Source organism: Cebidichthys violaceus, unplaced genomic scaffold (genome assembly GCF_023349555.1).
Source record: "Cebidichthys violaceus isolate CVI_PGR_0920_01 unplaced genomic scaffold, fCebVio1.0.p SCAF_22, whole genome shotgun sequence".
NCBI classification, from domain to species: domain Eukaryota; kingdom Metazoa; phylum Chordata; class Actinopteri; order Perciformes; family Stichaeidae; genus Cebidichthys; species Cebidichthys violaceus.
Window position 1 is genome coordinate 104262 of NW_027176395.1, and position 20048 is coordinate 124309.

At 45.1% G+C, this 20048-nt stretch overlaps 4 protein-coding genes across 8 annotated transcripts in view; 2 read left to right on the top strand and 2 right to left on the bottom strand.

Annotated features, from left to right (window-relative positions):
* The window catches only part of nubpl (nucleotide binding protein-like), a 4162-nt gene extending 321 nt beyond the window's left edge, over positions 1-3841 (bottom strand). The window contains exons 1-10 of the mRNA XM_068717728.1: positions 3700-3841; positions 2651-2795; positions 2477-2511; positions 2272-2362; positions 2131-2170; positions 1815-1905; positions 1604-1697; positions 1110-1195; positions 850-970; positions 651-733 (exon numbers count right to left, since the gene is read on the bottom strand). Coding sequence (XP_068573829.1) covers positions 651-733; positions 850-970; positions 1110-1195; positions 1604-1697; positions 1815-1905; positions 2131-2170; positions 2272-2362; positions 2477-2511; positions 2651-2795; positions 3700-3828 — 915 coding nt within the window. The 5' untranslated portion in view covers positions 3829-3841. The remainder of the gene's footprint in view (positions 1-650; positions 734-849; positions 971-1109; positions 1196-1603; positions 1698-1814; positions 1906-2130; positions 2171-2271; positions 2363-2476; positions 2512-2650; positions 2796-3699) is intronic.
* Positions 3842-4472: 631 nt separating this feature from the next.
* dtd2 (D-aminoacyl-tRNA deacylase 2) lies at positions 4473-6015 on the top strand. The gene is made up of 3 exons (XM_068717790.1): positions 4473-4719; positions 5377-5446; positions 5627-6015. The coding sequence occupies exons 1-3, from the start codon at positions 4588-4590 to the stop codon at positions 5920-5922; spliced, it is 498 nt and encodes a 165-aa protein (XP_068573891.1). The 5' UTR covers positions 4473-4587; the 3' UTR covers positions 5923-6015.
* A 1161-nt stretch (positions 6016-7176) lies between these two features.
* LOC137877892 (uncharacterized) lies at positions 7177-16973 on the top strand. Of its 5 annotated transcripts, none has more exons than XM_068718058.1 (19): positions 7177-7408; positions 8386-8509; positions 8732-8904; positions 8989-9158; positions 10217-10412; positions 10819-11075; positions 11142-11227; positions 11314-11375; positions 11518-11756; positions 11960-12149; positions 12285-12323; positions 12449-12569; positions 12999-13140; positions 13213-13365; positions 13556-13658; positions 14089-14699; positions 14921-15038; positions 15508-15577; positions 15804-16973. In XM_068718058.1, the coding sequence occupies exons 2-19, from the start codon at positions 8386-8388 to the stop codon at positions 16133-16135; spliced, it is 3186 nt and encodes a 1061-aa protein (XP_068574159.1). In that variant the 5' UTR covers positions 7177-7408; the 3' UTR covers positions 16136-16973. The 5 variants fall into 5 exon arrangements, with proteins under 5 accessions (XP_068574159.1, XP_068574161.1, XP_068574160.1 ...); XM_068718060.1 differs by having other exon boundaries at positions 14945-15038; XM_068718059.1 differs by having other exon boundaries at positions 14939-15038; positions 15804-16972.
* Positions 16974-17895: 922 nt separating this feature from the next.
* Positions 17896-20015, bottom strand: LOC137877932 (uncharacterized). The gene is made up of 4 exons (XM_068718121.1): positions 19079-20015; positions 18708-18911; positions 18408-18618; positions 17896-18148 (listed from the first exon to the last, which is right to left on the bottom strand). Exons 1-4 carry the CDS (start codon positions 19782-19784, stop codon positions 17896-17898), a joined length of 1374 nt encoding a protein of 457 aa, XP_068574222.1. The 5' UTR covers positions 19785-20015.
* Positions 20016-20048: the final 33 nt, after the last annotated feature.

Sequence of the window (20048 nt, forward strand, 5' to 3'; positions counted from 1 at the left end):
ACAGACACACAGACACACACAGACACAGACACACACACACACACACACACACACACACACACAGACAGACACACACACACACACACACACACACACACACACACACACACAGATAGACAGACAGACAGACAGACAGACAGACACACACACACACACACACACACACACAGACACACACACACACACACACACACACACACACACACACAGATAGACAGACAGACAGACACACACACACACACACACACACACACAGACACACACACACACACACACACACACACACACACACACACAAGGAATGTGTTTTTTCATAGAAGAGGAAACAGTTTTAGAAAGGTTCTTATTGTCACTTTTTTTACATTAAAATCTTTTGTTTGAAAATGATTGCATCATCTTTGTTTGCAATAGAAATGTTGACTTTTGGAGAGAACAACGCTCTGGACTCATTGTAAACAGATCACAGAACAACGTTAATGGGGATCACAGGCGCTGCTGCTGAGTGACCTGCTGACAATAAACAGACTGAGAGAAGAGAAGACAGAGAGAAGAGAAGACAGAGAGAAGACAGAGAGAAGAGAAGACAGAAGAGAAGAGAAGACAGAGAGAAGAGAAGACAGAGAGAAGAGAAGACAGAGAGCAGCAGAAACCTCTGGGCTGTCAGGAGCAGAGACGACCACCGGAGTCCCTCTGTCGGACGTCTCCCTGATGTTCAGGTGAAGAGGAACGTCACCTGCACACACAGCAGATCCATCAAAATGACTCCGAGATTCTTTACTCCCTGATAACGAACACCAGCGTCAACACACGTCCGTCTCTTTCAAGAAGCGTCCTCGTCCTCCGACTCACCGAGCAGGTCGACCCCCAGAGACTCGGCGAGCTGTCGGGCGCCGTCAGAGCCGAAGATGTGAGTCTGGTGGTTACAGTTTGGACACTGGAAGACGCTCATGTTCTGCACCAGACCGAGAACCTGCAGGGGACATCCAACGCAACACGGTGACCCTCCTGTTACTTCAACACACACACACACACACACACACGCACACACACACACACACACACACACACACACACACACACACACACACACACACACACACACAGGTTACCGGCACGTGAACTTTCTTGAACATCTCGGCTCCTCTGCGAGCGTCCAGCAGGGCGATGTCCTGCGGCGTCGACACGATGACGGCACCTGCAGAACAAAACACAGGTACGACTTCACACCGACCGCAACTCCTTCAAAATAAAACGCTGTTGTGTTTGGCCTTTTCTTAACTGCTGGTGTTGTTTAAATCATTCTATACTTTATGTTTTGGATATTTTTTTTACTGTTTTTATTTGTTTTGACTATAAAACACTTTGTGAGGAATTGTGTGTGGCAAGAAGGGCTTAATTATTATTTTTACTTCAACAGTTTTTGTATTTTTTAATTATTATTATGAACATTATTACTAATGGTATTACTATTCTTATTGTCAGATTATTATTATTATTATTATTATCATAGTTGTATTATTATTAATTGTTGTATTATTATATATATTATTATTATTATTATTATTATTAAATGAGTATCAGAATCAGTGAGCGACTGACTGACCTGCTACTGGGACGTTCTGGGAGATTGACAGTTGGACGTCTCCCGTCCCAGGAGGCATGTCGACCACCAGATAGTCCAAAGAGCCCCAGTCCACCTACAAACACACCTCCAGTCCATCAGAATATTATATATATATATATATATATATATATATATATATATATATATATATATATATATATATATATATATATACAAAATGTACTCCCACCTGTCTGAGCAGTCTCTCTATCGCTGACATCACCATCAGCCCCCTCCACACGATCGGAGCCGAGTCGTCCACCAGGAACCCCATGGACATGCTGAGAGACAGAGAGAAACAGAGAGACAGAGAGAGACAGAGAGAGACAGAGAGAGAGAGAGAGAGAGAGAGAGAGAGAGAGAGAGAGAGAGAGACAAAGGGAGACAGAGAGAGACAGAGAGAGACAGAGAGACAGAGAGACAGAGAGAGACAGAGAGAGAGAGAGAGGGATCAGAGCAGCTGAAGGAGAGAGAGGACATGATGTGTTTGGACCTGAAGGACTCACCAAGGAACCCCGTAGTTTACGAGAGGGATCATCAGATTGTCTGGAGGAAAGATGAAGCAAACATCCACAAATTGAAACCAGTCAGAATCGATCGATCAGGTGACATTGATTCTACAGAGAGAGATAAACCGTGTGCCGCACTGTCACTGAGCTCCGGGTTTCCCTTCAGGTTCATCAGTTTGGGAATCGACGGGCCGTAAACGTCCGCATCCAACAGACCGACGGACTTCAGCTGAGAGAGACGCAAAGACATCACAATCAAGCTGCCTGTGTCCACAGGTCTTACATCAACGGTCGGCTACAATATAGACGATGGGATGAAGACGTTTGTGTAATTCTTCCTCACCGGATCGTTGGCCAGTAACCCGAGAGCTAAATTCACTGCAGAGACAGAAAAACAAGACTGTGAGTGTTTGACAGAAACGCCGTCCAGCATCAAACATCGGTCAGACTAAAACCTCCGTTTCAGACTCAGAGCTTTTGGCTCAGTGTGTTCAGGACCGAATGGACTCGTCTGTACCGGCGGTGGTGGACTTGCCGACGCCCCCTTTCCCCGAAGCCACAACGAGGACCTGTTTGACCCCCGTGATGGGCTTCTGTTTGGGGAGACCTTTCACCATCTGCTGCCTCTGCCTCTCCTGTAAGGTCTTGCTGTCTACCGACCTCTGAGACACACACACACACACACACACACACGCAAAAAGGCAGCGTTAAATTGACAGAATTTAACATGGAGTTTGGTGGAGTAATGGCGCTTTTAAAACCGTCTTAAACAGTGTAAATGTACACCATTCATGGTTTAAATGGTCTGATATCACTTTCTAGGTGTTTCATAAGTTCATTTAATCATTTAATCATAATTTATTAATGCTTTATAGATCAGTTAAAAGTCATTAATAAGAACTTTTGGGCTGCCAAGTTGTGAAAAATATCTTTTATTGGTTTTGACTACAGACTTCATGGCTTGTTAGAAAGTGAGAAACCCTTTGATGTATTAATGGTTTACAACTGATCCATAAAGCATGATTAAATGATTCATTCAATTTTAATAAAGACATATGTTACAATTAAACTGTTTCTAGTACTGCTACCATAATATTAATAATACCTTATGCTGCCGTTGACATCATTTAGATATTAGAAAATAACAAAACAAAAAGGTAACAGCTCATTAACACTCTATTAGGCTTATTTATGAAACAAGTTATTGGTCAGTAACAGTATTTGAGAAGCTGCGTCTACAAGTAAAACCCGGACGAATATAAGTAAGCGCACTTCCGGTTGTGAGGTTTAAAATGATATCTTTAGTAAAAAGTACATGCCTACTACAGTACATGTGTGAAGAACATATCATCGAAATTAAATACATATTTTGACATTCAGTTATGTTTTAGCAATGTATTTTAAATAATTTAGTTTAACCCCATAAAAATAAAATAACAAGTTATCGCTTTTATTTTTTAATACTTCCGGTCTTCTTCTTCTCGCTTTCTGTCTGGCTTTACGTTAGCATGACGCTGTTAGCTAGTTAGCTTAACTGAAGCTCACAGAAACAGACAGAGATCTCACCTGGCAGCGCGTGAACTGCACACGACACGCAGGTCCCGGTTTTACTTCTGTCCTGGTTCTTGAGACCGAGAGTTTATTACCGGAACCTCTCAGTAAATGAGACAGTCTGCTGTACGTGAACTGAGCCATGTTTAGCTGTTTAGATGCTACTAGCTTGGTGCGCGTCAAGCTTGCGCAAAGTACGCATGCGTTGTGTGGTTTTTTTGCAGTTTTTCTTATCTTCTATAAAAAATGTTTTCTAAATTGAATAAATTTTGTCTTTTGACTTTTTTATATTGTACTTTTTACTGTACTGCATCTCAGAGGTACATGTTGTATTTTTACTGTACTGCACCTCAGAGGTACATATTGTACTTTCATACTTGAAACCAAACATTTAATTAATTTCTGCTTGATTTAAAAAAATAAATAAAGTATCTTAACAAAGATGCATATAAATAAATAAATAACTAAATAAACGGCATACTGTCAAACTATTATATATTTTAACTGACTCATGTATACTTATTTTTTAAAACACGTGTATTTATGTTGTGGCTCTTTGTAGTCCTCGCGTTGCTCTTTTATTTTACCTTGTGTATGATTTATTTACTTTTATGTACAAAAACACATTAATCTCACAGAAGATAAAGATATTTGTTTACTTTAACTGTTGTTGTTTTGTGTTTTTTCATATTGTTTATCACAATGATCGGGGATAAAGAAAAAAATAATTAAAAACTGCGTTAATAATGCGCAGCTTTGAGCACCTTTAGTTGACGTCATTACGGAAGTGAGTTGCGTGAGTTTTTCTGATGATTTCTCTTTGCGGTCTCTGTCAGTTTGTAGGTCTGTAGTGTGAAACTCTTTTATTTATTGCATTTATTGCATCACGATCTTTAATAAGTGATGACGGAGAGAGGCGGCCCGGCGGCCCGGGCGGTGCTTCAGCAGTGTCTGCAGGCCAGACTGCAGGTGAGACCAGCAGAGGAACCCTCAGAGGAACCCTCAAAGGAACCAGCAGAGGCTCAGTTCGTCCAGGTGAGAACATCTCATGGTGTGTTCATGAACACTGTGTTCACTGTAGTGTTCACTGGAATGATGAGATACTTTAAATCAAGTGTTGAAAGTTAAAGAAAACAAAGGAAAAACAGACATGAAGCACATTTTAAGGGCAGGGAAACTATAATGTACTATACTATTAATATTAGTATTATGAAGCAACATTTTGTATTCATAGAAGGTACTAAGGGCTTTACAGGAAGAAGAGTATTTGTGCCAATTAAGTAGAGACTTTAACTAACAGAATTCATAATGAAACTTCACCAGTTGATTACTTACATTAAAACAATTATTATTAATCTTTCTATCATGTTATGTTTCAAAATGCAAATGAGGCATTATGTAATGGTGACTTATGGTGAATTTAGGAGAAATCTACAGACAAAGTAGTGAACAAACACGTGAATGTGTGTGTTGGATGATTTATTTTCAGTGTGTTTTGTGAGACTTTTATTTTAAATTCTGACCTCGTAGAAGCAGTTTCAAATCGCTGCAGAGAGTTATGATTGAAAAGAGAGACTATTATTATTCTTATTATCACACTAATAAGGTAAATTAAAGGGACTTCTTACAGCGTTTGACCGTGAACGCTGGCTGCTCATTGGTCCACGTCTCTGATGACGCTTCTTGTTTCAGATCGACAGAGGAATGGTGATTTACATCTGCTTCTTTAAAGGAGCCACGGACGACATGCTGCCCAAGATGGGTCAGTGACGCTATTTAACCTTTGACCTGCATATTATCATAAACATAACGTCTCCACATCGGGATCGGTGGGGTACATTAACGCAGTTTTTTCGGCTCTGACTGTGTGTTGTTTTGCTCCATGACGCCGGTGCTGTGCCTCCCTCGCTCTGAGCTGTGAACATCTCGTCCTCCCCTCCAGTGTCCACGCTGTTGAACGTCCGGCTGTGCGAGTCCGACTCGGGGAAGACGGTGTCGGTGTCGGAGCTCCCCGGCAGCCTGCTGATCGTCCCCCAGGCCACGCTGGGCGGGAAGGCCAAAGGTCGAGCCATGCAGTACCACGACAACGTCGGCAAGGAGGACGGCCGGCGGCTCTACGGCGCCTTCGTCTCGCTGTGTGAGGACCAGCTGGCGGTGGTGAAACACGGGACGTACGGAAACAGACAAGTGCTGAAGCTCGACACCAACGGACCGTACACACATCTGATGGACTTCTGAGGAGTCGAGCTCAAGACCAAGATCAATATCCACCAACAGACTTCATGTGTTGATATTTCATTCATGCATGTGTGATAAAAAGACTAGATTACATTGGAATGTGTCACAGTGTTTTGTGTAACCACAACAGACGACAGTGAATACAAGACCAAAGTCTCAAATGTGCTTAACGACGTTAAAACTTGATGATCTTAAAAATGTTTTCACAAGCTCACGACCTGTTTTTAAACTCCACAGAGAAAGAAGAACTCTATACACAATAAGTAATATTTCCACTTGTAATGGAGTAGTTTTACAGTTTGGTATTGCTACTTTTACTTCAGTAAAGCATCACAATACTTGTTGGTAGTTTAATTTGTCCTCTGTGAGCCACAGTGACGCAGGAGGTGAGCTCTCCTCCGGGCCAGCAGGGGGCGCTCAGCTGCGTTTCAGAGACCGGAAATGAACAGCACTCAGTAAACTTGGGTTACAGCAGCTTTTACAACCTGCGTCAAACCTGATTCTCTGTGAAGTCAGCGGCAAGTGTGAGCAATGTTACTTCCGGTTAATCGCTTTTGCTGCCAAAATAAAAGGACGAAAATAAGGGCAAATATTGTAACTGTTGTTTTTCTTTTTGAGACCAACACATTTTTTTGTCAATCGTTCTGATCTGTGAATGTGTCTCATGATTGATCCATAAGGCCCTCTTTGTACAGGAAAAAACTAAAATTATCGTAAACATTAAATAGAAAAATCATGATTGCTGTGATACATTTATCTTTATATAACCAATTACTTTAACTTACTGTTAAAACCTTTCAGATACCGACTATTTAAAGATGTAAATATTTAATTTGATGGTCGTAAGATGACGACCATGTTCAAAATGCTTAAATTAAGATCAATACGTCTTTATTGATCACCAGAGAAAATCTGGTTGTTTCAGCTGAACAAGGACGGAAATAAGTAAAGATAAATAGAGAAAGTTAATACAAATAGGTAGACTAATAATATTATACATTAAAAATATTTTTATATAAAAAATATGTAAAATAAAAATATATTCAATGAACAAATCTTTATTTATTTGGAAAAAAAATGTCACAGATTGCAAATGTTCTTACACAATGAACAACAAACGTGCTATATAGTACTTCAAAATCTTGTATCAATTAATGTAAACATTTTAACATAGCTTAAGATATGTTCCCTCAAAAGTTACCCGCTAAACGTAAACTTTTATTTTGAAATGTTCCATACCGGAAAGAACACGGTTGCTGCCGCCAGCTTAAATATGCGAACCACCAAACGCCACATTTAGCTTTAGTTTGACCTGAAATGTGACACTTTGCAGAATGTATTTCTACATTTAGACGAAGTGAAAACTATTTAGCTCGTTTATGCGAACAGTTGAGTGGAAAAGTAACGCGGTAAAAGTTGAGTTTTGGCTGAAAGTTGTTGACGGTGTAACGAGGATTTGTGTTTACCGGACGTAAGATGTTCTGAGGTGGGAAACGGTTTGTCTGTTGGGAAACTTAAACATACATTTAAACGATAGATTTGTGAAATGAAAACGAGATTACTCGTTACGTGTTGTGGGATCACAGTCATGGAGATGGTCTGTGTTTGTCTGCGTGGGTTTTATTTCACCTAGATCGATATCATTTTAACCAATTAATCTATCTAGTTGTTTATTTTCCCAATTAATTGATTGATTGCTTTTAAAAATATTTACGATACCGTCCATCACGTGACCATCAAAGTGATAACAAGACTAATAAATGTCTTAAAACGGCTCATTTTAACTAAATTAATGTCCAAAATTCAGCTTATTAACAGCAAGAAAAGGCATTCTTATTTAAATAATTAAAAAACCACCAGCTGATCATTTAGTTTGTGCTGTGATCAATAACATGCTGATCACATGACAGGAACTAAAAAGGATGTAAAACTAGTTATAGAAATATCTCAGGGTTTTCAATATAAAATGTATAAAAGTAAAACTGTTCAGTTATTTTCCTGTTAATCAATAGATTGACTTTGAAGCTTCAGATCACATTGACTGGTTTAATAATCACTGTTGTGATGATATGAGTCTCTGTCTCTCTCTGTCTCTCTCTCTGTCTCTCTCTCTGTCTCTGTCTCTGTTTCTGTCTCTCTCTCTGTCTCTGTCTCTCTCTCTCTCTGTCTCTCTCTGTCTCTGTCTCTCTCTCTGTCTGTCTCTGTCTCTCTCTTTGTTTCTCTCTCTCTGTCTCTCTCTCTCTATCTCTGTCTCTCTCTCTGTCTCTCTCTCTGTCTGTCTCTGTCTCTCTCTTTGTTTCTCTCTCTCTCTCTCTCTCTCTGTCTCTCTCTGTCTGTCTCTCTCTCTCTGTGTCTCTGTCTGTCTCTGTCTCTCTCTCTCTCTCTCTGTGTCTCTGTCTCTTTCTGTCTGTCTCTCTGTCTGTCTCTCTCTCTGTCTCTCTGTCTCTGTCTCTGTCCTCACAGATGCCGTCCTTTGACTTATTAAATCGGGTGGAGCTGTTCATGCGAGCAGGAACGTTTCCTGTCGAAGCATCAAAGAGCTCAAAGAAAGTAACCAGAGCTGCCAGCAAGCACTTCATCTATAAAGGTATTTTAATACCTAATCTACACGATGAATGAAGACATTAAAGTGGAGCTGATCTCATCTACTTCATAAACCACAACAATACATCATCATTTATTAGTTCATTTATATTTTGTATTAATTATCCGAATATAAGTAACTAAAGCTGCTGATGGAGTCGAAGTATCTGATAATGTAAACGAAGGTACCAAATCACAGTGAAAGTATCTAAATACTTGAATACAGTATACTTGGCCCTGAAACGTACTGCCGGTCCTCCAGATGGATGTCTCTTGCGCTCCTATCGAGGTCGCCTCCTCCGCGTCGTGAGGAGCGACGAGGAGGTGAGGGAGATCCTGGTCCGGTACCACGACAACAACAAGCACGCCGGCCGGGTCCGGGTCATAAAGGAGATAATGGTGAGTTCACATGAGATGGGTTTTGAGATGATGTTGATCCGAATAGAACATTTTAAAGGGATTCCGTTCCTCTGTCCCGTCCAGCTGATGTACTACTGGGTCGGAGTGACGGAGGCGGTGAAGACCTGGATCCAAGCCTGTGCCGTCTGTCAGAGCCGAACTCCCCCAGAACCGCCGGCCCCCCGCGTCCAGTTCTGCCTGGCCTACGGCTGCGATGCCTCCAGCTACGTTTACCCTCAGCTCAGCTTCCACAGGTCGGACAGAAACCACAAAACAAAAGAACCACACTCCTGTTGTGAAGTTTTGTCTGATTTATTATCTGGTGTGTCTTTAGCTCCACAGTGTCAGGCTTATTGGCTCAGTTTGCATCGGTTTAAATAAACTGTAGTTTGTCAGCCTCGGCTCTAATTAGGCTCAAAGGTTGCAAAGTTAGCAACGCATGCTAAATCACATCAAATCAGTTTATTTCTTGAGTATACTTTAAAAACAAGGTATTCAAAGTGCTTTACAGAAAGAAGGCAAACAGGTAATGCAAAACAATCTATTTTTTTGCATTAACTTATCATTGTGAAGTGAATGTGATGATGAAGTCTAGGTTGGTTCCCTATAGACCTTTACGATCTCGTGGGAAATTCAGGTGCAAACCAGGATAGCTCTTTTGTTTTCCCCGGTAGCTGTCGGTAGCTATTCCCAGTAACCAACGAGTATTAATGTAAGTCGTATAAAAACTATATGCAGGTTGTCGTGTGCAGCGTTGTTCAACTCTTTGTCCTGTTAAAGTAGAAATCAGAAGCTCCAAAAGTAGCAAAAAGTCGCCAACTGACGTCATGCGCTCGTCGCCCATTCGTGGTCACAAAGTTTAGTTGTTGTGTCGGCTGCAGCGAGGGAGAGACTGCCAAGAGGATGATTGATACCAATAAAATATAGTTTAATATATGATTTTTGCTTTTACTTTATTTTCTGTTTGACTCGTCTCTCTTTATGCTCTGTTGTGAAGTTAGCCTACAAGTAGCAACGCATGCTTAATGCATGTCTCAGAAGAGACACAAAGAGACAACAGCTAGTATGTTAATACTTAAAATAAGATAAAAACATGATTATTGTGCAAATGGCTGCAGACTTAAAGCAGGAAGGAATCACCAGGTTTCAATGGTACAGCAGAGTATCGTCTGCATAGCAGTGACAGGGAACGTGACCCAAAGGAAAGAGTATCTAATGAGAATGAGATAGGACCTAGGATGGAGCCCTGCGGTGCTCCACAGGCAGACTTTCCTTCTCTTCAGCTTTAAAACACCAGAACTCTGTCCTGCAGGTTTCCGAAGGACAAAGAGCGCAGGAGAAGGTGGCTGGTGGTGTCTCAGAGGGACGAGGGCTCGCTGCGCACTAACTCCTGCCTCTGCTCCAGACACTTTGAGCCGCCCTGCTTCTCGCTGAGCGAGGAGGGTCAGCTGACTCTGTCGCCGGATGCCGTACCGACCGTCATGCCGGTGACGGTGCAGGAGGACGAGGTGACGCAGCGCAGGTCCACACACACAGAATACGTAGGCAGTAAAAGATGGCGTCTGCACAGCGTACATGTGCAGCATGCTAAAGACGAAAAGGCCAGCCACACAGGAGCTCTCATTAAAACGGGAGATTTGCTGAGATCTGTTTTGCCATTTATGTGTTTAATTATACGTGCAAAATTATAACGATCTATCATTTACACAAGGCAATGCACGTATATTTGTATCGGACATTTTATTCACAAAGGCAACGCAAAGTGCTTTGTATAAAGCGTAAAAGGGCGTAAACATACAAAACAATTATAATAGAAAATAAGACAATTTATGAAAGAAAGCAGAAATAAAATGATTTAAAGGATTTAAGAAGTGCAAAAGTATAAAGATGTAATATCTTTTCTTGGTTCTTCAGGTTCCGGTCCCTTCAGACGAGGACTTCCTCCAGTCCGGCACCCTGGAGGACCTCCTCTCCACAGCTGCTGCAGAAACCACGGACCCCTCTGAGGTGGCCTTCGATCCCTCGGAAGCCCCCGTGGAGCTGCAGGAGCACCAGTACTGCCTCCCGGGTCCTGATCCGGACTCCGGGGAGGTCCAGACCGTGGTGATGGAGCTCAAGAGGAGGAAGACCGTCATCGAGCCCAGCTTCAAGGCTTACAACCAGATCGCCAGGTAGATCCCCAGACCACCACGTGTTTGAGTCAGCTGATCGTGTGTTGAAATGTTTTTACGTTGCAGGTATCTGAGCCACAGAGTCTTACCGATGCAGAGCAAGACAGCCAGAGGCGGTTTGAAAAGGATGGCCAAGCGCTTCGGCCTGAAAGGTGAGTGGAAGGAGTGATGAAACACACAATCACTGGTTTTATCCTCTTATTGTAGCACCTTCAGGAACCTTTCTCTGCTGTTTCAGATGGAGCGCTGATGTACACGCGAGTCTCTCCTCCTCTCAGAGTGCCACGCAGCAGAGAGGAGGTCTGCATCCTGAATGAGTCCTGTATAAGCATCCTAAAGTCAAAGAAATCTGGAGCACAAAACCAGGAACTAATGACCCTCCTTCCTGTTTGAATCTCAAAAATCAACTCCTAGCCACGCTGCCTTTTTTTTCGATTCTCAGGTGAACTCGATCCTGCAGCAGGTCCACGACAACCAGGGTCACTACGGCCAGGGCATCTGCCAGCGGATGATCACCAAGCACTTCTACTGGGCCAGCATGACCCGCGACCTGGCCCGCTGGATCTCCAGCTGCCACACCTGCCTCAACAGAACCAAGAGGAAGTGGCTCCGCTGCAGCGTCTCCACCTGCACCAACTGCTGCGGGCCGGTGGAGAGAGGCCTGGGCCTCACCTTCCACAAGTAGGAGCACGCTTCTACACATTAAAGGGAAAATACATTTTAAAACCTGCCGTACAAATACCAGAGAATCCATTCAGTGAAGAGAAACAGGTGATGCATATAAACCCAGCCAACAGAGGACCTACAGTTTAGGTACCATGTGGTGAATTATGTCGCCGTACTGCTTCATCCGTGTTCTTCTCTCCGTCCGTGTTTACCTGCAGGTTTCCTCTTGACAACCTCGCCCTGCTGGCTCAGTGGCTGAAGGCCGTCGGCCGTCCCAACTGGCACCCTCGTCTCGGGTCGTCCGTCTGTTCGACCCACTTCACCGAGGACTGCTTCGACCGCAGCGCGGAGAAGGTCACCGTGCGCCCGGGCGCCGTGCCCACGCTCCTGGTCCACGGCGACTCGGCGGTGAGGCTCCGAAGTTACTTTCTGTTCAATCGGGATCAGTGAGATGACAGAAGAGCGGTAGACGTGCAGTCTGCAGTCGTAAAAACTCCTGCGCTGTCTGTTTTTAAAAGCTTCAGTTGTGTCTTTCCTCCACAGACGTCGTCCAGAGGAACGACTCAGCCTGCAGGGGAGGAGGTACGTTCTAGCTGGGGTGATTATTGGGGGTTTAACACACTATTATATGTATCAAAACCCCCCAAAAAAGGGTGTCATTCCAATGTAATGCAGTGCACTGCCTGCATCTCTCTCTGTGTGATCAGGCCTATTTTGCCAAGTACGATGCCGTGGAGCTCTACCTGAGCAAACGCACGTATCCTCCTGGACTGAGCTACGTGGAGAAGAACACCTTCAGGAGGTTCTGCAAGCAGTTTGCCATCAAAGGTTTGTAAGAACCACAATCCTTAACACATTTAGAATAAATTGCAGGTCAGTAAGTTCCTCTATGATATCAAAAGTAAGGCTGAACTAATCTGTATGTTGTCTCGACAGTTCGTGGTGGAGCTTAAACTCTTACAGAAGGAATAAAATGAGACACAACAGAGTAATTTATTTACAGCTAAATAATCAAAGGAATCTTAGACCTAAAGCTGCATTCTCTCTAGTGTCCACCAGGGGGCGACTCCTCTGGTTGTATAGAAGTCTAGTCTAAAATGACTCTACTTCTCTCTTGATTTATTCCCTCAGTAAACATTGTAAACATGAGTTTATGGTCTCAATCTCTAGTTTACAGTCTTCTTCAACATCATGGTGTAATACTTAAGAAGTGCAAAGAAGAGCTTTTCTTTCATAACTTGTTCTCTGGTCTCATAGACGACGAGCTGCACATCGTGAGGGGCGACCGGGTGCGTTTGGTTCTGAGGAGCAGGCAGCGAGTGGAAGCCGCCATGACGGATTATCACAACGAGCTGAACCACCTCGACGTCAACAAGTGTCTCAGACTGCTCAACGAAAGGTGAGCGGGACGTTTGTGTGTATTTTTAGCCTCGCTGGTGGTTATTTCTCTAACGTGACATCATGATGTCAGGTACTTCTGGAAAACCATGAGGACAGATGTGCTGCAGTGGATCAACAGCTGCTCGCAGTGCAGCAGGAGGAAGAAACCAGTCAACCAATCAGAGCCCAGAGAGTCTCCTCTGGAGGCGCTGACGTCACCACAGATACCCGATGACGTAGACAGGTGAGGGGGCTTCCTGTTCCTGCAGGAACCCTGAGCTTCAGTCCTCGAGCGGGAACAAGAAGCAGCAGTAGCAGTATAAGTAGTAGTAGTTGAAGTACTTGGAGTATTAACGCCTGCAACAACTGCAGCATAACTTTAGAGAACAGTTCATATAGTTTGAATATCGTTGTGTTCTTCCTCTTCCTCACAGCGGGAAGGACGGCGACGATTACAGCGAGGATGATGATGATGGTGGTGGTGGTGAAGTTGATGATGAAGAGCGGCAGCCGGAGAAGACTTCAGAGGACAGAGCGGTAGGTTCCTCAGCTCCGGACGAGCAGGACGACACGATTCACACGACCTGTAAATCCTTAAATCTCATTCTGTAGACGCCTTTTCACAATTAAAGCCACCCCGTGTTTCCCCAGTCATGCGCTTTTAATGTGAAGCAGCAGCGACAGGAAATGTCGGGGGGGTTGCGAACAGTAAACAGTGTTTCCTTATTCCGCATCTTTGTTTCCTTCACTTGCGAGGGAATCCTCAGTGCGGAAATGGGACTGGATGACGAGTATTAAGAATAACTGTGATACAGATAAACAAACTACAATACAGAGAGATAATTACTGAATTTAAATACATGATCAAACATTGCTGAAATGCTACATCTCAGATCCTGTTCCCTTCACTCACTGTTTTAGAAAAAGACACTCTAAACTCACTTTGTGTCTCTCATGTGACTCCTAGGAGAACCCTTTGCCCCCCCAGCCTGTGACTCCCATCAGCCCTCAGCCCAGAATCCCCATCCTCCTCCATCTAAGAACTCCCATCAACTTCCAGGCCAGAACCCCCATAATCCTCCAGCGAGGGACTGCTAACTCCTCCTTTGTGACCAGACTCTTGTCCGTCAAGAGTGGGACGCCTCCACAGTGTGAAGTCACCGCGAGCCAAAGCAGCATCCAGGTCCAGGAGGACCCGACACGCCTTCAGGACCAGAAAGAGACGAGTGGCCCTCGGGGCAGCGCCAGAACTCATCACTTTGTCAAAGTCCAGGACAAAACCAAAGCTCTCTCCGAGTCTCATCCTCCACCTGAGCTCCCAGCACGAGCCACGAGCGAGCAAAGCCAGCCGCCAAGTCAAAGCAGAGGGCCGACGACCCAGAACCGAACCCGGGGCCGTGGCGGCGTCCAGCGCCCGGTGAGGAGAAAGAGGGACCCGGAGGCAGCGTCTTCGGCTAAGAGGAGCTCCGCCGGTGGCCTGGAGCCGGTGGTGGCCCCGAGCACCAAACCTTGGCCCGTCTTCACCATCGCTGGCTCCGCCCCGGTACAGCCAGCTAATCCTCTTCCTGAGGTAGACGGGTACGTACAATCACTGGTTGCAAAAAAACAAGATGGCGTCGGCTAAAACGCCTCAAAACATCAGCCCACAAACCAACATCTACCTCTTTTATACAGTTTATGACAAATACTAAACTATTTAGTTAATTGGTGTGTCTTTATGGTAGTAGTAGTAGTAGTAGTAGTAGTTGTTGTAGTATTCCTGTGTATGTATTGACAGCTGAATACTTGTGTATGAGCAGCTCTGCTCTGTTTCCGAGGCCCAGGAGGCTTCAGGCCCGGACCGTCATCCAGCAGTGCAGTCAGGCGAAGGTGAAGATCAGACCAGCGCTGGACGGAACCGACGCTCAGTGGGCCGAGGTGGGGGGGGGGGGGGGCTTCCTTCTGTTGTTTGTTTTGTCTGGATGGAATCTGCTTCACACATTCATGATCCTCAGAGTTTGTTGGATTCATTTTCATTTTATTTATCTATTTGTTTGAATTATTTGTACTTATTTTTTAGATACACTTTTCATTTAAATGTTTGTTGAATTCTTTATTTAATTTGTTAAATTAATTTTTAACTTTATTTGTAAAAAGAAAATTATTATTATTATTAAATTATTTATTTTGTTTATCTATTTGTTAGATTGTTAGATTGAACACGCTAAACATTTGCATACAAACTGCTAGCTTAGCTGCTAACATGATGTTTAATTAATTAAGAAGACACACGTAGCTCCGGTAAACAACGTGTGTGTGTGTGTGTGTGTGTGTGTGTGTGTGTGTGTGTGTGTGTGTGTGTGTGTGTGTGTGTGTGTGTGTGTGTGTGTGTGTGTGCGCGCTTCAGATCCAGGAGGGGATGGTCGTGTACGTGTGTTTCCTCCACGGAGCCACGGAGGACGTCGCTCATGAGATGGGTGAGATGTGTTTTATTAATAACAATAATCATAATCTGGTTAATACTCCTCAGATGTTCTATTCATTAAATAATAGTCTTATTGCCAAATACATGCATGCAAACTGATATTTAGATATCATTTAGTAAAGGAAAAGCTGTTCCTGCGTTGCTGGAGAAGACGTGCTCATGATTTATTATTAAATATTTATACGTTTATATCTCGTTGTCTGTGATCTTCACACCAGCCAGCAGTCTGATGACCACCAAACTTTTCCGAAAGGACTCGGGCCACTCGGTGTGCGTCCTCGACCTCCCGGGGAGCGTTTTATTTATCCCCCAGGACTCCCTGCTCGGCGAGCCGGCGCCCGGCAGGAGGAGGGTGCAGTACAGGGGCGGCTGTGAGCTGTGGCGGGGCGCCCAGCTCTTCTCCAGCCTGGTGGCCGCCTGCAGGGAGCTCGCGTCCGGCTCGGCGAAGTGCTCGAAGGCGGGAGCGGTGGTGGAGCAGGGCGTCTACGGACAGAGGCAGGAGATGGTGCTGAGCTGTGCCGAGCCGCTGACGCTCCTGCTGGAGTTCTGAGGAAGGACCTGGAGGGTTATTCGACTTCCACGAGTCCTCGTCGAGTCCTTTCGTTACCGCGTTCTCTCTGCATTTCAGTTAGTAAATGGGAAACTTTGTGGACCAAAAGAAGTTCCAGGAACTAAACTCAGGAAGTGAAGAAAGTCCTTTTTGGTGCGTTCCTGTTCGAGCTGAATGCTGGTCTGTGTATTTCCTTTTGTTTGAGTTTAATGAAATGAAGGAATGAAAGAGAGACGTGCAGAGGTGGAGGAAACAATCTGCTGACTGCTTATTTATTTCTGCTTTACAACACAACGGTCGTGGATCTATCAATAAATCACGATTTATTTCTCCTTTGAAGAAAACTCCAACTTGTTTTTATTGTAAATAACACAAAGACACTTCACTTTGTTTTCGATCCCGCTACCTCTTTACCCCTTTTATTAACTTGATTTATTCCACACGCAGGTTCAGAGTTCTAGAAAGACGACCCTGGTCCGCGTTGATGAAACCCACCGGTAGTCCTTTTTGGTTCTGGTGTCTTTGTCTCATCTTCATCATCACGTACGATGTCCTTCTTTCTGAAGAAGCTCACAGCCTTTATTGAGACGTCTGTAAAACTGCAGCTGAAACCCCAGAGAGGGATTTTGTTAGAATATGACGTCAACGTCAACGTCTGAACATTCATGAACTCAAGTCTAACAGCAGCTAGAGGAGTCTGGTGTCCTCATACTCTAGTTCATAATGTTTATTCTGTATAGATGAGAGAATATTAAATACATATTTCTTGTAAAATAAAGTGTGTGTGTTGCATTCTGTGAGTTATTGATAGCATTAAAACTCAGCATCACTAAAAAATCAGTTGAGCTCGCATGTAAAAAAACACTGGATTCACGTTTTACAAACTTAATATTTAATTCTGACCAAAACTGACATTTTAATTATAAAACTATTTAAAAAAATAATGAGCTAGTATCTGAAAGTAATCCTCAGACAATAAAGACTTAAAAATATCTCATTTATGTTTGTTTACTGAAATATCGTACAAATGTTTCAAAGTTCAACGCTCTTAAAGTGTGGAACGTAGAACGCAGACGTTCCACGTTCTACTTGATGATGAATTTGAGTCAAAAAGAGAAACCAAACCAAATGTTAGATTGTTCTCTTTTAATTGAAAATCATTGCAACTGTAAACAAAAGGTTTTCACATGTTTCATTTTGTTTAATTCAGCGTACAGTCACCCAACGTCCCCGTCCTCCAGGCCTCTAACTGAATAATAACCGACATCTGAATAATAGAAAGAAAAGCATGACCATCAACTAAACAAGCACTGCTCCAGGTCCTCCAGCTGCTGCACTGAAGCTGCTGCTGATGTCTTCCTTGTGTTTGCAGCTTCAGTCAGACTGTAACATTAGAACGACACATTCAAAATAAAAAAAAAAGAATAAAAAGCTCAAGTTCGGCTCCATTTGTGGAGAAACTAGCTGAGTGCCGAAAAGTCTCTCTCGGCTACTTATGTGGAGAGAAATAAATAAAATAAACAAGTGCCTGAAAACCGCATTTTTCATTCATTAAACTATAAATGTGTGGGCGGTTCATTTAAAGGACCTATCAGCGTGAATATGATCCATGATTTTAAAGTCTGAAGACTTTCAGTACTTGTGTTTCTCTTAATACCTTTTATTTCTACCTCCTCTGTCCGGCTCTGGTGACCAGTGATCTCTTCCTCTTCTTCTTCAGGAGGAATACAAATCTACCCCCCCCCCCCCCCTCCCCCTCGTCAGTCGCCCTCCCACACACAGTCGCACTCTCGCAGCGGGTTCCTCTGGCGCATCGTGGTGATGACGGTGATCCGGTTCTCCGACAGCTCTCGGAGCTGGTTGATGAGCTCCTGGACGCAGGGGCTGGGCCACGGGTGCCCGTTGAGGTAGTCCCTCAGGATGAAGGAGCGCTCCACCAGCAGCTCCAGCTGCACCAGGTGACGCAGCCGGTGGAGGCTCAGCAGGTCCTTCTCCGGCTCTCTGCGGAAAAACCTGAGAGAAGGGGGGGGGGGGGTTATAATAACTTTATTTATACAGCACCTTTATGACAGACGAAGCAAGGCAATAAAAACAACAGAAAGCCCAACAAAAAAAGAACAAACTAAAAATTTGAAATAAAATAAATAAAATAAATAAAATAAATAAAATAAATAAAATAAAATAAAAAGTAGTAAAGCAACTGCAGGAATAATCGTGACTGGTTATAGTGGTTCTGGTCTAAGAACCTGAGCTGGTTTCCCGTCTGGCTCACCGTATCCTGAGCGTCCTGAGCTGAGGGAACAGCATGGGGATCCGTCTGCAGAGGCTGCCGCTGGAGCGGTTCTGCTCGATGTCCAGGTGCTCCAGCGCCGGGACCTTCGGTGCGATGGAGTCCATGTCCTTCAGGGTGATGGCCACGCGCAGCGTCAGCCTGGTCACACTGGACGGGATGGTGGTCGTGTAGACGGCGAGAGAGTTACCGCCTGGGAGGACAAAGCACAAATGGTATAAATGTTTGAATAAGGAACATACACAACGTCTGCAGGAGCGAAGGAGGAGCTTCGAGGCTCACCGATGATGGTGAGGGTCTCCAGCTGTTGGAGCGGACTCAGCCAGGACGTGAGGCGGCACTCGATGCCCTCTCTGATGTACCTGTAGCGGACCGTCAGCGACCTCAGCGAGGTCAGGCTCCTCAGAGCGTTCTCGGGCAGGATGGTTTCTGGGTAATCAACCAGCTCCAGGCTGGTCAGCGCCGGGCCGCCGTACCGGGCTGCTCCTACAGGAGGAGGAGGAGGAGGAGGAGGAGGAGGAGGAGGAAGAGGAGGAGGAGGAGGAGGAGGAAGAGGGTTTGTGTAGTAAATGGGACAAAGTATGCAGTAACGAAGAGGCACCACTCCAGGTAAAGAGGCACCAGGTGTTCAAGTGATCAGGTTACCGGCTCACCTGGATGCTCCGGGTCCGGCGGACTGAGGTAGTCGTCGGGCAGCGGCTCCGGCGGCTCCCCCCTCATGCCCCAGGACAGGTGCTTGAGCTTCTTCAGGCTCAGCAGCAGGTTGTGGAAGACGCTGCAGGGCACCGGCCTCACGGTGTCCAGCCCGTAGCCCTCCCCCTGCTGGTGGAACAGCAGGTACCGCAGGTTGACCAGGTGCGACACGGCGTCGATGAAGTCCACCGTGCACGGCAGCCGCACGTTGCACGCGCTCAGGTGAGTGAGCCGCTCGTGCAGCTGCGCGGTCAAGCTCCACCCGAGCATCGGCTCGTCCCAGGTGGCGTTGCGCACACCGAGGTCCTTTAACTCCGGGAACCGGGACAGGTTGTCCAGGTATTTCTCCTTGTAGATCCGACCGCCGTCCACGAACACCACGGCGGTGAGCGACGGCAGGAACTTGACGAGCCGCCGCCACTCTTTGCGCCGCAGGTGTCGCACCGCCACGCGGGTGAGCCTGCGGTAGTTCAGGGTGTCCCAGAAGCCGTAGGTGTAGCGGCGCAGGTCGGACAGCACCACCGTGTAGTCCCTCCACAGGGCCGGGTGGTCCACCAGCCTCTTCAGGTGCCTGGAGCACGCGCGGACCGTGTGCTTCTCCTCCGTGCACAGGTAGCCGAACACGTAGACCCAAACTTCGGGTGGAAGCGGAGGCAGCCCCTCCATCGTTTCCTACCTACGAGGCCGCTTCAAGTGAGCGGAAAGCGGGTAAAATAAGAGCTGCGCGTTGAGACCATGGATGGATGTTTCTGGCGATAAGTCCGAGATTAAGACGGAAAGCTGCTGGAACACTTCCGCTAACGTGTGCTTTTAAAATGTCAACAACCCGTTTATTTATAGCGTTAAAACGGATATTAGAGCTGCAATCGCTGGCTGTTTACAAACGCGCCCGTTCAGAAGCCGTCGCTCTGTGATGACGTCGATTGTTAT

Coding starts and splice junctions, on each gene's coding strand:
- dtd2 (XM_068717790.1), top strand. CDS start 4,588: ATGACGGAGAGAGGCGGCCCGGCGGCCCGGGCGGTGCTTCAGCAGTGT. Junction 4,720..5,376: donor CAGAGGCTCAGTTCGTCCAG/GTGAGAACATCT, acceptor TTCTTGTTTCAG/ATCGACAGAGGAATGGTGAT. Junction 5,447..5,626: donor CGACATGCTGCCCAAGATGG/GTCAGTGACGCT, acceptor CCTCCCCTCCAG/TGTCCACGCTGTTGAACGTC.
- LOC137877892 (XM_068718058.1), top strand. CDS start 8,386: ATGCCGTCCTTTGACTTATTAAATCGGGTGGAGCTGTTCATGCGAGCA. Junction 8,510..8,731: donor CAAGCACTTCATCTATAAAG/GTATTTTAATAC, acceptor ACTTGAATACAG/TATACTTGGCCCTGAAACGT. Junction 11,376..11,517: donor TGCCACGCAGCAGAGAGGAG/GTCTGCATCCTG, acceptor TTCGATTCTCAG/GTGAACTCGATCCTGCAGCA.
- LOC137877932 (XM_068718121.1), bottom strand. CDS start 19,784: ATGGAGGGGCTGCCTCCGCTTCCACCCGAAGTTTGGGTCTACGTGTTC. Junction 18,912..19,078: donor GCCGGACCCGGAGCATCCAG/GTGAGCCGGTAA, acceptor CTCCTCCTGTAG/GAGCAGCCCGGTACGGCGGC. Junction 18,149..18,407: donor CTCAGGACGCTCAGGATACG/GTGAGCCAGACG, acceptor CCCTTCTCTCAG/GTTTTTCCGCAGAGAGCCGG.